Source organism: Quercus suber, unplaced genomic scaffold, assembly GCF_002906115.3.
Source record: "Quercus suber isolate HL8 unplaced genomic scaffold, Cork oak 2.0 scaffold_772, whole genome shotgun sequence".
NCBI lineage: Eukaryota > Viridiplantae > Streptophyta > Magnoliopsida > Fagales > Fagaceae > Quercus > Quercus suber.
In genome coordinates, this window is record NW_027070208.1 from 171,125 (window position 1) to 187,360 (window position 16,236).

The window sequence follows — 16,236 nt, forward strand, 5'->3', positions numbered from 1 at the left end:
AGCAGTGTAAATCTCATCACTTAATTAATCTGAAGCTTAAAGCATGCTACTGCTAATGAGAATTATGAGACCATGAGAGCATTTGCATCAGTTCATGCAAAAATTTTGTAAATTTACCCATCTAAAACTTACTTTTTTTATTTTACATACTCATTTTTATAAAACACCTACATCAGTTTATCAATTCTACACATTTATTTGATAAAATATTCATTTTTTCCCATTTTCATCTCTCTCACAAAACCAAGACAACCCACACAACCACCATCATCCGACCACCCAACCACCATCATCAAGCCACACAACAACCCAGCCACCATCACATTCAACCAATCTACTATCAATGAAATTCACATACCCACTTAACCGAACACTATCATCAACCTACCCAAATCCAAAGATCTAGAAACCCATTTATCAGAAAGAGCGAGGGACAACGGTAAAGATCAGAAAGATCGAACCCACAGATCAAACAACAAGATCAACGGTGAACCTGGGCGAACGTAGAAGCACTATGAAGCTTGATAGAGAGATCGAACCCATTGATCAAACAACGAGATTGATGGTGAAGCTGGTGGCAAAGCTGGGCGAACGATGAAGCTTGATAGAGATATCAAACCCTCCAGTTTGAAGCTTGAGTTAGAGATCGACGCCTCTAACGATTTATGAGATGAGAGAAAGAGAGTGAGGTGAGAGTCAAGTACAGAGAGGAGAGAGAAACAAATACTAAAATAATAAATAGAAGAGCTACTATAACAGTGTAAATATACACGGTTACTGTAGCAAGTGTATAAATATACAGATCTTTGCACACTTTTAGAAGCACTGATGTAGAGCATTTTTGAGGCAAAATGTGTAAAAGTGGTGTCTTTTTCTATTATATAAAATCTTGCATCCACTGATGTAGATGCTCTAAGAAGGAGGCACTAATCCTAGAAAAATGGAAAATATTCGCAACATACTATATTTATGATTTTTTTGATGATTTGTAGTTTATAGTTAGGACATCTTATTTCTAGATGAATGATGTGAGGTTGCAAATATTAGAGACACGGAAAATTATTGGATAGTCTAGAAATGCTCCTGGACTGTACAATAATTATTCTAGTGACTATAAAAGAAGGTTGTTGTGATGAAATAAAGGTTAAACAATTACACGGTAACAAAATAAAACAAAAATAAGGCACTGACATGGCCTTGAGAGTTGAGATGAAAATATATGGAATTTATATATATATATATATATATTCTATTGGGTATAAATGTACTCATGAATGCAATATATTTATAAGATTTTATTAAGAACCACATAAAATCCATGAATTACAATCCTGTTTTAGAATGTGATACAAAATGAACGCTTAAGAAGCTCTTCTTCCTCGATTTATATATGGCGTTCTTTTTGTCTTAAGTTTGGTTTGAGAGTTGCCTCTCCCTCCTTTTTAGGCTTGGGGAAAGTGTCTTTGTGGGGGATTCAAACCCGTCCCCGAAGAGGGACGGGTTGAGTGAAGGCTCCTAACCCATTCTACCTCTTTTTTTTTTTTGTCAGGATGAGGGGTATAGGTTAGGACATCATCCTATACTACTTCCACTATTCGGATAGGTAGGGCATTCAGCGTTTAATTCATCATTTTTGTGGACTTTTCATGGTTGCTGGGCTGCTCCCCCATATATATAATGTTAGATTTTAAGATGAAAGTTAAGATACCCATAGCCATAATAATGTGCTCAGATTTAGTTATCACAAATTTGAATAAACACAACTTAAAGTTCCCCACTCATCCCTGAAATGAAGTATATACAAATTGCTTCTTTGATAAGCAAATTTCTTCTCTAACACTTGTTACTAATAATAAAATATCTCTTATGATAGTGTGGACTTGGCTAGAATTGGAGAAGTTTTGGCTGGACCACACCAATATCTACCTTGAGCTTTCTCATATTTGGTCTTGTAGGTCTTTCAAAGTCCAAATGTGTGATATATATCTTAAGGGAAGATATCCTCTTACATTTGTTTACATCTATTATTTTACATCAAACAGTCAATTAATTGACGAGTAAATGTTAACATATGAAAGTGGATGTAAAAAAAAAAAGTGTTAGTATCATTGTCCAAATCTTGAACATCATCAAACTCATTAGAGTCCAAGTGTATCAAATGTGAAAAGTACTAATTTTTTAAATGGTACCAAAAGGTTGAGATTTAAAAGTTAAAAGAATTGAAAATTTTTGTTAGGGGAATTAAAGGTCTTGTATTGCACTGCATCACTTGCTGAATCTCAATCCAGATATAAATTTTGGGCTTTTGTCTGATGGTGAATTGTTTTGGATTCTATCGACCCAAGGTCTAGGCCCAGTTAAGCACAAAAAAGCCCATTGTTAAAAAGGGCCGCTGAGTAAACACACCAGATTCAAATTGAGAAGTGAAAAAGGAGCGGTAGCGCCAGGAGAGGTGAAGAGAGAATGAGAAGGAGATCGATGCATGCCCGTGGCCGTGAGCGTGAGCGTGAATCGCTAAAATTGAAGATGAGGAGTATGGTGGCTCGGCATGAACAAATGAAGCGCGCATTCACGGAGCTCAAGTCTCAGATCAGTATCGGTTTGCTTGAAGCTGAAGACGTCTTTGCCTCTTTAGCCATTCCTTTGATGAAGCTCGTTGGTCTCAAAACCATGGAGATGGCCAATGAAGGCCGTTTCACCTCCATCATCCTCAACAACCACTTCCATCATCAGGTACTTAGGTTTTCCTTTTACTTGATTTGATCCATTGATTGAATTTCTGCTTTGCTTAATTCCTTTGATCAGAATTCGAATCATCCAGTTCCAACTCATGATAACAACCACGAAGAAATCCCCGTCGCTGCTAAAGCCGCCATGGCTACCGGCAAGCAACTCTTGGAGAAGCAACAAACGCAATTCGTCCAGCTCCTCCATCTCCTTAAGCAAATTGAATCCAAGGTCAATTCTCGCCGCAACAACCTCGCGGAGACCATCGCCGACCACCGCGCCTCGCTCCGTAGCTTCTTCCAGCGAGCCATTGCCAATTTATCAAACACCTTCCGCTCCTCTCCGCGGCACCACGCTGACGACACCATTGAAATCGCCCTCAAGCTCCTCTTACTCGCCTTCAAGAACGTCGACGCGGTGTTTGGCTCGGTGGAGAGTGGCGTGGAGGACCTTATGGACGACCTGGCTGAGCAAATGTGTGATCCAATGGTGGAGTATGTGAAGGGGCTTAGGGATGATATGAAGAACGGGACGTGTGTGCGGTTGTTGTCGCTGGTGAAGGAAATGGAAAGAGTTATATATGATGGAAGGGTTCAATTGGAGGAGGCCAAGAACAAACAGAGAGCAGCGGAAGAGACCAAAACTGAGGCTTTGAATAGGCTAACAGAATCTCAACAAAGAGTCAACAAAATGAAGGAGTGCCTCGGCTTGCTCTCGCTCGCACAAGCTCAATCACAACACAAAAATGGATCTATGCAACCTGTTGCTGCACATAAGGTGATCTGATTAAAGATTATCAGAGTATTAACAGCTTTATGGCCTTAATTTGTCCATGACACTGAATTGATTGCATGCCCATGCGATTTTTTTACGCATGTTAGATTAAATGATTCAATTCACCATTTCATAATAGCTTAAGTTTTTGAGATAATAAGTAATTTATCATGGTATCATAGCAGGAGCATATGAAGGGGGTGTTAGATTAAATTATTAAATTCACCATTTTCTAAAAGTCGAAAATTTTGGGATAATTGGTAATTACTGGTACAAAATGTGCAAATTTAGGAGGACATAAAATCTGGTTAATTTCTACTGCAATCATGATTATTCTCTATTTTCTCTTTTATAGTTGTTTTTGGTAGTGCATATTCTAAAATTATTGTCCTTGGGGTTGCTAGAAGATTAATTGATGCACAAGCTCTATGAAATCCTGTATAAAAGGAATTTTGCTAAAATTAAGCTTGGTTTTTTATTTGCTATTCTGGCATTATTTGTCTCCAAAACATGGTTGTGGGGATCATAAAAGCTTAATGCAAGCTGCCTGTGGTGTAAGATGGTGGATGAGTTTTGTTTCTCTGGTTTTATTCCCTAGCATGCATTCATCACTTGGTTGCTATCAAGCATTGATTGGTCACCGGAGAAACAACAGCATGGTAAGTTGGGATATAAAGGGCATCCAATATGTGTGTTTTGTAGATGCAGATTATGCACAAGGGATTGTGTTTATTTTGAGCGTATTATCGCTCAAAGACCAGAATCAGTTGCAGATAAAATGTTTATTTGTTTGGCAAATTGGTAGTTGGGAAACTTAATTAAATTGGGCTATCAACAATCTAAATGGTGCTGGGTCAAACCATACAATGTGTAAATTGGCTTGGGAAGCAACCGTCTACTATATTTGGAGCGATATGAATGAAAGAAAGTCATAATGGAAAGAGTTATAAGTGAAGAGGAGATGCTGAAATCCATTATGGGTGGCAGCCAAAAAAAAAGGATGGAAATTTCCATTCTGAATCGTGCCTATTGCTGCTTATGGACAAATTCCTTTTTTATTCTAGCATGATTGCTTGTCTTTACAATTTCTTGGTTTTTTGGTCTATTAGTAGTAGAGGTAGAACTGTAGAAGTTGTCTTCTGCAGACACTAGTTCATTGGAAAGATTGCTGTGAATTAGTTGTGATATGCTATTGGTGGTTTAGGAGAGGTAAGTTTCAGATGTGCTTAGTTGTGGCAAGCTAGGAAGTTTGAGAGGGAAATCTCAAATCTAACTAACTGTTAGTCTACTAGTTTTTAGGTTTCCTATCTGGTTTGAATAAAATTTTGCTTTTCATTAAAAAAATGCAGATTAATTGTAAATTATAATGATTACCAGTTGAAACAAAGTTGTATTTTTCTTCTTTCTGTTTTTCCTTTGTAAAGCTCTTAGGTAAGGTAGAAGATCAAGCTAGAGATGAGAAGCTACTGTGGGAACTGTTGGAAAGGAAGAGAAAGAATCAAGCACCTGAGAGTCCCATGGGACCAAAAGAGCTTCAGTTCACTGTGCCCAGTAAGAAGCGCAAGGTGATGCCCTTAATCAGTCACAAGCCAATCACTAGGAGTTTTTCAAGAGGACAGAGTCCACACACGCCACACCCAGATCATTGGATACCTTTGGGCACGTCACCTTCAGTGGCTCAGCAAGTTTCACGCAGATACATCACTCACTGAGATCAGCCTTATAGGTGTAAGTTTGCTGGTGATTTCGTTATTGATGAGTATCCTTGTCCATGCGCCAATAGACCTCTTTTTTTATTTACCTTTCTATGCTAAATTGTTTACTGCAATGGATGCATGGGTGATATTCTGCAATTGATGCATGACTTGAAAACTCAGTGACAACTTGGTACATCTGTAGGTGCATAGAGAGAGCATTTATTTTTACATTCTCTGATTCACTCTAAATTCTTACTAAATAATTGTTGTTTATCCTTTTACCAATCTCTCTTCAAAGCTTATGTCTACAGTCAAGGAGCATCTCTTAGGAATAAACATAAACAAAGAGCTTTACCCAAAAACAATAAAGAATGTAATTTCCCATACCTTGCAGTTGGAGTTATTGTAAGCCAGTTCACTTTGGTATGAGAGGGATTTGATTTAGCAATTGTGCTGACAAATTTGTTTCTGACATGTAATTTTAATATTTGTTGGAAATTACCTCTGATATGGATTTGGTTAACAAAACAAAAAAAAAAAAAAAAAACTATTGATAAAGCAAAGCAGAATCAACTGTAGAGACAGTAGTAACCAGGAAAAAGAGAAGAGTGTGAAGAGTTGCATTCAAACCATGCCTTTAGGCAATATGCATTTGACAACAATTTCCTTTTTACTGTAACTTTTAAGAGCATGATCCCACTGTGATTGAAGTCCATATGCATTTTCTCAACTGGCCTTTTTGGGGCCACAAGAATGTGTCTTATATCCTGTTTTGGCTAGGACAACAACAACTATCCTTTTGCTTCGCAAAGTTGCAAGTCTTTTTCGAAATAAATTGTTATATTTGTATTGCTAGAATGCTAAGGGCCTATTTGGATTGAGGGAAGAGAGGTAGAGTGGAAGGGGATAAAGTAAAGTTAATTAAAAATAGACTAATTTTAGGTCAATTCTACTCTATTTTACTCTACTTTCCTTCTCTTTTCTTCAATCTAAATGGAGCATAAATTCTTGCATAGATTATAGAATATGCGTAATATAAAATGCATCCCAACAAAATTGACTGACCTGTTTTTCCACTCCAAAACTTTTGGTATTTTTATTAATACACTTTTCTCGAAGACAGAAGAGGACCTAGTTGGCACTCAAATAGCAAAAGTGGGTTGAATTTTAAAACCTGCAGTGGGGAGTGGGCCCCTGTTTCAAATATAGATATGTCATATGATATATCCTGAGCAAAAGTATAAATAATAAAACAGTCCAGGCCCAGAGAATCCCATAATCTGCGCAGAAGCCCAAGCACTAAAAAGGAAACACATGTCGTCCATGAATGGTAACTAACGCATTTTCCATATTTGAAAAGCGGGACATATATACTTATATAGTGGATAAGCTGTGGAGACACCCGATCCATGCTCGACAGAAGAGATTATTATACACAAAAAACAAACCAACCCCATTTTAAAAAGTAGCTGAGCTTCTGATATTATCTATTTACATTCTGAGTTGATACAATATGACAATTGTATGGTTTCACATAGTTAACTTCTTGTCAACTCTAACGAAAAGACTATCACTTGCATAAAAAAAGTTTGGATCCTTGAAGTGACAAATGGTTGTGGCGAACTGGTAAAAGGAATAATTACGCATCCTAGAGAGAATGAGCGAGGCTGTAGTGAGGTCTAGGGAAGAAGATGACGAGCTACAACGCAGTACAAAGAAGGTCAAGGAAAATCATAGCTTGGGGCCCCAACAGAATACTCACCCTTCCTCCGCCGAAGAAGGGAGTAAGTCATATAAGGAAAAGCTTCTTGGGGAGATTCCGGGTGCTTTCGAACAGGCATTTGACATTGGGTTGAATATGGAGTTGGAAGCGGAATCGGACGAGGAGTTTGAGGATTTGCCAACAGGTGAGAGAGCTGTGAAGTTTTCAGGTTCCATGAAAGCAAAGATTAGATCTCCATGGGCAAGCGCATTGATTGTCAAAATGTTTGGGAAAACCGTGGGGTTCCATTTTTTGCATGCACGTATTCTTAGTCTTTGGAAACCGAGGGGAAGAATGGACTGTGTCGCTCTTGGTAATGATTTCTTCCTTGTCAGGTTCCAAAACGGAGAGGATCATGCCAGGGTGCTCAGGGATGGACCATGGTTCGTGGGAGGCCATTATCTGTCCCTGCGGGGCTGGGAGCCTAACTTTAAGTCGTCTAAAGCTAATATGTCGTCAGTGGCGGTGTGGATACGGCTGCCTGAGCTGCCTATTGAATACTATGAGCCATCGGCGCTACGAGCTATTGGAGAAACCATAGGGCCAGTTCTCAGGATTGATACCCATACCGCTGCCGAAACGCGAGGGAAATTCGCAAGGTTATGCGTTCAAGTTAATCTTGACGAACCGATCACGAGGTTGCTCAGAATGGGGGGGATTGAACAACCTGTTCAGTATGAGGGGTTAAACTCCTTATGCTTCGGGTGTGGCCGGGTGGGTCACCAGGTGGAAAATTGCCCGTACACGGTGAGGCCGATGGGGAAAGATGATGTTGATGGCGCGGGGAAGGATGATGTTGATGGCGCGGGAAATGATGATGTTGATGGCGCGGGAAAGGAGGAGAAATCTCAAAACCAACCTAGCACTGAGGAGGGAAAAGCGTTTGGTCCGTGGGTTCTTGTTACACGGAAAAGGAAACCAAGCCTGCAATCAGTGAAAGACAAACTCCAGGCACCCCATTTCGGCGCTAAAGGCCCAAGCCCAAGGACCACCAAGGAGACCAATCCCTTTATTTCTGCTTTGGGCCCAACGAAAGCTGATTTTTATAGTAAAGAAGGTCAGCGAAAGCCCATTGATAATACTGAGAGTTCTGGCGCTAGTGTAGAGCGAATGACTGAATCCGTGGCACATGAGAAACAAAGACCGATGTCGCAAAAGCAAAAGGACAGATCACTTTCCCAAACCTTAAAGTCAAAAAAGAAAAGTAGGGAGCTTCTTACACGGAAAGGGAAAGATTTAGGGAATCCTCTAGTCTGGAAAGAAGTCAGTGGGAACCCGTTTAGCCTGAAGCCGCAGGAGCATTCGGAGCCGCAGAGGGTTGAGATCAGAGAATTTAAGGCAGGTGGCTCTATGAGTCAGAAGGGGACCGGTGAGGAATCAGTGATGGAGGAAGTTTTGGTCTCAGTGGAGGTTGAGGCGAGGCCTGATAAGGGAAGCGAGGTGGGAACGGCTGCCTTGATCAACTCAAACCCACAGCGAAGGCCGCTCCTGGAAATCTCGAACCAACAAAGAACGGAGGGGGGCTCGAGATTAGAGGCGGATAAGGCGAGTATAGCAAATTGTTCGCTTAGAAGAATTGACCCAAGCCTCCGCTCGCGTCCTGCGAATCAAATGGAAGAAGTTAGTCCAGCCCGCAAGGTGGTTTTCATGGAGGAGCAATTGGGTGAGCCTGATTCACCAGATATGGGGATGAAGCTCGATGAGGGAGGTGAGGTTACTCCTTCCTCTTGATTGTCTGATTTTATTATTTATTTTTGTATATATGGATATGCTCATATGGAATTGTCGTGGGGCGTTGAAACCCACCTTTTGTAATATTATTGCTGATTTAGCCCGTACCCATTCTCCGGCTATCATGATTTTAATTGAAACGAAAGTCTGTGGTGACAGAGCAAAAATGATAGTAGACAAGCTCCCCTTTGATGGGGCTATATTCGCTAATACAATTGGCTTAAGTGGTGGTTTATGGCTGCTGTGGGATTCATCTCAAGTAGCAGTAGTTGAACTATCGTCAACAGAGCAGGAAATTCATGTAGTGGTAACTCCCAACCACTAAGAGGGTTCGTGGTTGCTCTCTGCAGTGTACGCTAGCCCATGCTTTGCAGAGAGACGTCTTCTTTGGGAAAATTTGTCTTCGGTTGCCGGGCTTCACTCCCTGCCCTGGGTGGTGGCAGGTGATTTTAATGAAGTCCTTGTTGGTGAAGATAAATTTGGGGGTTGTCCAGTCAATATTAGCCGTGCGCTTCGCTTTCAGGACTGTCTAGACACTTGTAGGCTGATTGACATTGGTTTCTCTGGGCCGCGTTTCACATGGTCCAATCACAGACCGTTGACAGATTTAATTCAGGAAAGGATCGATAGGGTCTTTGTTAATGCTGAATGGAATAGCATTTTCCCTGAAGCAAATGTAAAGCACCTTGAGAGAGTTCAGTCAGACCATTGTCCCATTTTGGTTTGTCTCGAGCATCGTCAACAAGCCAGACTCCAGCGCCCCTTCAGATTCCAACCCATGTGGTTGTCGCATCCTGATTTCCCTAATGTTGTGCGGGATGCCTGGAACAATCCTGTTGTGCTGGCCAATGCAACGGCAAATTTCGCGGATAAGGCAAAAGTGTGGAATAAGGAGGTCTTTGGGAATGTTTTTCACCGAAAGAAGAGAGTTGTTGTGAGGCTTAGAGGTGTCCAAACTGCGCTGTCCACTAATCCCAACAATTTTCTTGTGGATTTGGAGAGGGATTTGAGGAAGGAATTCACGGAAATTTCGAAGCTTGAAGAGGAATTATGGGCCATGAAATCCCGTATTACTTGGTTGGTGGAAGGGGATAGAAACACCAACTTTTACCATACTTCGGCGTTAGTGCGGAGAAGAAGAAACCGTATTACTTGCTTGAAAGACCGAGCTGGTAATTGGATTCAAGGAGAAAAGGAGATAGCTGAATTTATTAGAAATGGTTATGTCGATTTGTTTTCTTCAAGCCACAGCCACTCTTCACTTGCCATGTGGGATCCTCCTTTCTGGCAGACCTATTTAAAAGAGGAGGATTCAGTTGTGCTCACTCGCCCAGTCTCAAATGAAGACATCTCTGCAGGCCTTTGGTCCCTTAAGGCTTTTAAGGCCCCGGGTTTTGATGGTCTTCACGCTGGCTTCTTCCAGCGGTTCTGGTTAGTTGTGGGGGAATCAGTCAGGAACGAAGTTAAGCAGATTTTTACCTCTGGTAAGATTCCTGAGTACCTTAACAAGACGGTTGTCACTTTGATCCCGAAATGTGGTAATCCGGAATCCTTTGGTCATTACCGCCCTATCAGCCTGTGTAACACTGTATACAAGATCGTCTCCAAGATCATTATTGCTCGGATTCGGCCTTTTCTTCCAAATTTGGTTTCTCCTCTCCAAACTGCTTTTGTCCCTGGGAGAAAAGGAATTGACAATGCGATAATTGTACAAGAAATTATCCATTCCATGTCCAAGACTAGGGGTAGAAATGGGTACATGGCAATCAAGATTGATTTGGAGAAAGCCTACGATCGCATGGAGTGGAGTTTTATTCGAGATACCCTTACTCTTTTCAAGTTTCCAAGCCAGCTGATTGCTCTGATTATGAGCTGTGTTTCCTCTTCCTCAATTTCAATTCTCTTCAATGGGGGTGCTTTGGAGTCGTTTCACCCTTCCAGAGGTATTAGACAAGGGGACCCGCTGTCCCCGTATCTCTTCATTTTGTGTATGGAGGTTTTGGGTGCTATGATAGCTGAGAAATGCAATTCCAAGTTGTGGAATCCGGTCAAGGCGTCCCAAGGAGGGATTGCTTTTTCTCATTTGTTCTTTGCTGATGATCTGGTGTTGTTTGCAAGGGCTGATCGAAAAAAATTGTGTGGCGGTGAGGGAAGTTTTGGAGTCCTTCTGCGAGCTTTCTGGTCAAAAGGTTAGTCAGGATAAATCTCGGGTCTTCTTTTCCCCCAATGTTTCAGCTAATGGTAGGACTGACCTGTGTAATTTTCTGGGATTCCGATCCACCCCGTCGCTCGGAAAGTACCTTGGTTTTCCCATTAAACACTCGGGTACGCCACAAGATTTTGGGTTTATCTTGGAAAGGGTGCAAGGGAGACTTGCGGGGTGGAAAGCTAACTTGCTTTCCTTTGCGGGGAGGCTTTTTCTCACACAAACTGTCACTTCCACAATTCCTAATTATGCGATGCAATGTTGTGCTCTTCCTGCCAAGGTTCTCTCTAATGTGGATAGGCTGAGTCGTAACTTTCTTTGGGGTTCTTCAGAGAACAAGAAAAAACTGCACCTTGTCGGATGGAGTAAGATTACTAAGCCTAAAAAAGAGGGTGGTCTGGGTATTCAGGCTGCCAAAGCCAAAAATATTGCTCTTCTAGCTAAACTTAACTGGCGCCTTGCTTCGAAACCCAACTCCTTATGGGCTAAGGTGCTGACTCAGAAATATCGTACCCCTCGAAGAATTTCCAATCCTCTCATTCCCTTTAGAACTTGCTCTGTCACGTGGTCAGCTATTCGAAAGGGTGAGTCAGTATTCAAGAAAGGGTCAAAATGGATTGTCGGTAAAGAGAGCAACCTGTCCTTATGGTATGATAAATGGTTGGATAAAGGCGCTCTTCGAAGCTTGATCGAAGGCCCTTTGAATCGTGGAGAGGAGCATATCAAATTAAAAGAAGTGGTGAACTTCTCGGGTTGGGACTGGCAGAGTTGCTCTTTCACTCTTCCGGATAAACTTCGGATGGAGGTTAAAGCAACACCTATCTCTTTTACTGCTCAGAATTTTGAACAGATCACTTGGTCTTCCTCCCCAAGTGGTAAATTTGAGCTGAAAGATGCTTACAAAATAGCAAAAATGGAGGAAACGGGTAACTCTCCTGGTCGGTTTAATGGTGATTGGATTTGGAAAGTTCCGACTATTCCTAAAATTCTTTGTTTCATTTGGCAATGTTTCTATAACAGCATTCCAGTCCGGGCTGTTCTTGCGAGTCGCGGAATGGAGGTGCCTATTTCTTGCTTGTTGTGTGATGATGGTACTGAGAATGTTATCCATGTTCTTAGAGATTGTGGTTCTGCCCGAAGCTTCTGGGACTCCTTCCCTCCCCCTTTCCCTACGGCTGTTTTTTATAGGACAAATCTCATTGATTGGTTGAGGTTGAATTGTGGTAGCACAAAGAGCTGTGTCTCGACTAACCTAAATTGGGGGACCGTGTTTTCCTTTGGGATTTGGAGTCTCTGGCTTCGAAGGAATGGGGTCCTGTTTAGGGGTGAAAGACCCAATCGGAATGTGAGGGAAGAAGTTATCTCTAAAGCCACAGAGTTTGCCTATGTGGGTATCAATGGAAAGAAAACCTAGACCCATCAAAAAATTTGGGTTCGCTGGCAATGTCCATCTTTGAATTGGTGTAAAGTAAACTCTGATGGCTCGGCGCTTGGTAATCCTAGGCGAGCAGGAGGTGGAGGTTTGATCCGCAATGATAAGGGAGAGTGGGTTCGAGGTTATGCTAGAGCTATTGGCAGCACAACAAGCGTGGCAGCGGAACTATGGGCTCTAAGGGATGGTATCAGACTGTGTATTGCCTTAAAAATTCCTGTTGTGGTCTTTGAGCTTGATGCTAAACTTGTTGTTGAGTTGCTTCAGAAGGGAGAGGACCATCCGAATGGTATAGGAGCTTTAGTGAGTGATTGCAAAGCAGGGCTTCAAGAAATTCCTTTGGTTCAGATTCAGCATTGCTATCGTGAGGCAAACAAGTGTGCCGACACCCTTGCCAGAAGGGGAGCTCTCTTAGCACAAGATTTTGTTGTTTTGTTAGAACCTCCATTGGAGGTGGCTTTTCTTCTGAGGTTGGACTCTGTGGGCGCATCTTATGAGCGCCTCATTCCTTCTTGTAGTTCTGGTTCTTAGTTCTTTAATGAAGTTCCTTTTCTACCAAAAAAAAAAAAAAAAAAAAATAGTTAACTTTAATCATCGGTTGAGAAATATATATTAAATTTTCTTTGCATTGCATTGCTCAATACAACTATTATATAGACAGACATGTTTTATATAACTTAATGTATGTGTCACTGTCATGTATGTTTTAGTATATACATACCCTAATCATGGCCCCTTATCATATGTAATTAATGACTTCTATAGGTCAATTGTTGTGTGTCTATATTTCCTTATATCGTGTCATAGAAGTCAAATTGTAGTTACTAGGGGCTTTTCAATGTAAATGTAGGCCATCTAGCCAAACTATAAATCCTTACTTTTGTTATCTCTAAATCTTTTATTTTCTTTATTTTATTTTAACAATAACCATGGGCTTGAATTAATTGGATAATGCAATTAACAATACTTAAGAAATGTACCTGCATTTTGCCTTTTGTAATCGCATAAGCTTTTGAAAACACGTTAAAACATATTGTCTTTTTGAAAAACGCAATTTAACACTAAACATATTGTGATAATTAAGCAATTATAATTAAATATTTAATTTGAATTTTTATTATTCAAACTAATTAATTACACATGCACTATTATATTCAAATGTTTATTGACAGTTTTTACATATATTACATAGGCTGGGGACTGGTGCTAAATCACTAATATAAAATGAAAGTTCCTTGTTTGGTTCTAAAAAATAATGTATTCACTTTTTATTTTCTCTAATCTGTATTTAAATTCTAAAATTGATTCATTGAATATAGAAAAAATGACTCATTTTTACATGTGAGGGTGTTTGGTAAGTTATTTTGAATACATTATTTGGGTATAAAATTTATCATACACGTTTTGGAATTGTTTTCAAAAATTTTTTTTCACTTACACACTCTCACATCAATTAGGTGGGGTCCCTTGTGTTTTCACAATATTTATGGAATTGCCACTGTATTCATTTTCTATGAAAATGAAAATGCTAAAAATGTGTTTTCATTTTTTGTATTAAAATCCAACTTTTAGGATACAAAAAACAAAAGCCGAGTACACGTTTTTAAACCAAACTAGTTTTTTTTGTGGTGTGTCTCACTGAAAATAAAAAACAAAAAACACAACTTTTTTTGGCTAACCAAATAGGCCCTTAAGGCCTTAACATCTCAAAATATTTACTATTTAAAAATTGTTCCATGCATTACTTGGGTTGTCAAATAGGAGAAATTATAAGTTTCTCAAGATGGACAAGTGATGTGGTCCACCATTCTACTAAAAAACTTCTACTTGTTTAAAATTGCTAAGTTTGATTTTTTTTTTTTTTAAATAGAAATTGATTACTGACTCAGTAACTTTAAACAAGTTAGAGTCTTTTAGTGAAATTGTGGACAAGTAACGTAGTCTACCATGAGAATTATATAATTTCTCGTCATATAGACATAATTTGCCTCTAAATTGGTTGGCGTGGTTGCTCAATAAAGTATCCATCTAAATTGGTGGGTTTCTCTCTCTCTCTCTCTCTCTCTCTCTCTCTCTCTCTTTCAATTCAATAGGTATAATAATGGGGATAGAGGGTTCAAACCATGGTTATGCTAACAAAGGAGAGCGGTTAACTAATCAACTTTTTCCAATGATGTTATGTAAGCTTTTTAAAGTTCAAAATTTTCACATAATCTTTCTTATTTATATTATTTAATAATTTATTTACCATGTCAAACAAAATGAAATAAAAGACTTTCGCTCTTGTTAAATCCTTCTTGTATTGCTACACAAGTTTAATTTTTCTTACATATAAAAGAAAACTAGTTAGAATTCGTTGTTTTATTATATATAATAAACCGACCAAATGCTAACATTTTTTACTAAATTATGTTTAGAATTTTCAAAAAAATCATATTCTTTATAAAAAAATTTAATTTATTTTTTATTTAATAATATATTTAAATATGATAGTTATCAATATTTTTTATAATATTTCAGTGCTAGTTTTCTTTAAAGTAAAAATAAAATTCATGATTTTGTAAAAAGTTGTATCAAACAACCAATAATATCTTGGCCAACCCTTATTATATGTTTTCGTAATCTTTATAGATTCTCTCAGATTTTACCTGCTACAATTTGGATACTATAATTGACTTAATAGCCTTGAAGATCATACCATAAATCCAAAAGTCCTAAATTCTATCTACTAGACTATGTTCATAGCATGTTCGAGGTATCTTATAGGTAGTAAGTAAAATAGTCCAACTAAAGATTGAGACATCGCTTCCTAAAATATATTGTAATATATAGCATTTTCAATAATAAATTAATTACTCAATTTGAGAAACACCTAATGATAAGACCAAAGAAAATAATAATTTACAAAAATAGGGCAAAAATACAAATTACACCATTTAATTTTGGTCAATTGTCATTTTACTATTGCAGGTTTTGTTTTTGTTAGTTTGGTCCCATCAATTCATATATGTTACCCTCATTACTTCTCCCATCCATAACTCCCAATTGACTATTAAATATAAATTTTAATACTAAAAAACCATTAAAATACAAATTACACATTTTATGTTAAAGGAAATTGTCATTTTGGTCCCGTAGATTTTATTTTTATCGTTTTTATCCTATAAATTCACATTTGTTGTCACCATTAATGCTCCTTAGCAATCAATTTTTTAACGAAATACTTCCTCAAATTTTTATTTTTATTTTTTTTTAACGAAATAGAGGAAGGACTAATGGCCCTTTGTTGAACGATATATTCATTATAGGAAATGTTAACGAGTGCCGTTGGGGCATTGGTTAAGAATCCATTTTAAGAAAGTTTTGATATCACTTTTATGGAAAATGAAAAAAAACTGTCAAAACATTAATTGTTTTTTTTTTTTTCTTTTCCCATAAAAACTTTATTTAATTGGATTGTTAACTAATGTCCTACGGTACTCGTTAACATGATCCATTCATTATTAGTATACTGTTAACTATATCTTTGTGTGTTAACAAAATCAATGTTGTTATTATGTAACATGAGTTCATAATAAATTACCAAATATCTATCCCATTAATTAAAATGTCAATAAAGTTTATTAAAAGATGTTTTTATCCCAATTTTGGTTCAAGTACTGGATTATCAATAAGGGTCTTGACGTGCGATCTCTCCCAATAGAAGAAAGTGGGTTATAATCTTCCTTCCCTATTTGATGTCATATTATTCTCAAGGTTTGTTTGTTAAAATCGAATATTCTACCGCATCACTTATCAATTCAAAATATAATATTGCATATTCTTAATATTGTCATATATAACATGTCAAATGTGAATAAAGTAAACGAGAGGGGAAAAAATAATGAAGAAAGAGAAAAACATGTCC

At 38.6% G+C, this 16,236-nt stretch overlaps 1 protein-coding gene across 2 annotated transcripts; it reads left to right on the top strand.

The window, feature by feature from the left end:
* The first annotated feature begins 2,415 nt into the window (after nucleotides 1-2,415).
* LOC112014066 (uncharacterized) lies at nucleotides 2,416-5,706 on the top strand. Of its 2 annotated transcripts, XM_065767096.1 has the most exons (4): nucleotides 2,416-2,733; nucleotides 2,806-3,504; nucleotides 4,926-5,260; nucleotides 5,497-5,706. In XM_065767096.1, exons 1-3 carry the CDS (start codon nucleotides 2,464-2,466, stop codon nucleotides 5,211-5,213), a joined length of 1,257 nt encoding a protein of 418 aa, XP_065623168.1. In that variant the 5' UTR covers nucleotides 2,416-2,463; the 3' UTR covers nucleotides 5,214-5,260; nucleotides 5,497-5,706. The 2 variants fall into 2 exon arrangements, with proteins under 2 accessions (XP_065623168.1, XP_023902217.2); XM_024046449.2 differs by lacking the exon at nucleotides 5,497-5,706 and having other exon boundaries at nucleotides 4,926-5,488.
* Nucleotides 5,707-16,236: the final 10,530 nt, after the last annotated feature.

Excerpts from the sequence above, each read along its gene's own strand:
- LOC112014066 (XM_065767096.1), top strand. The coding sequence starts at position 2,464 with ATGAGAAGGAGATCGATGCATGCCCGTGGCCGTGAGCGTGAGCGTGAA. Across the intron at positions 2,734-2,805 it reads ACAACCACTTCCATCATCAG|AATTCGAATCATCCAGTTCC; the intron begins GTACTTAGGTTT and ends TCCTTTGATCAG. Across the intron at positions 3,505-4,925 it reads AACCTGTTGCTGCACATAAG|CTCTTAGGTAAGGTAGAAGA; the intron begins GTGATCTGATTA and ends TCCTTTGTAAAG.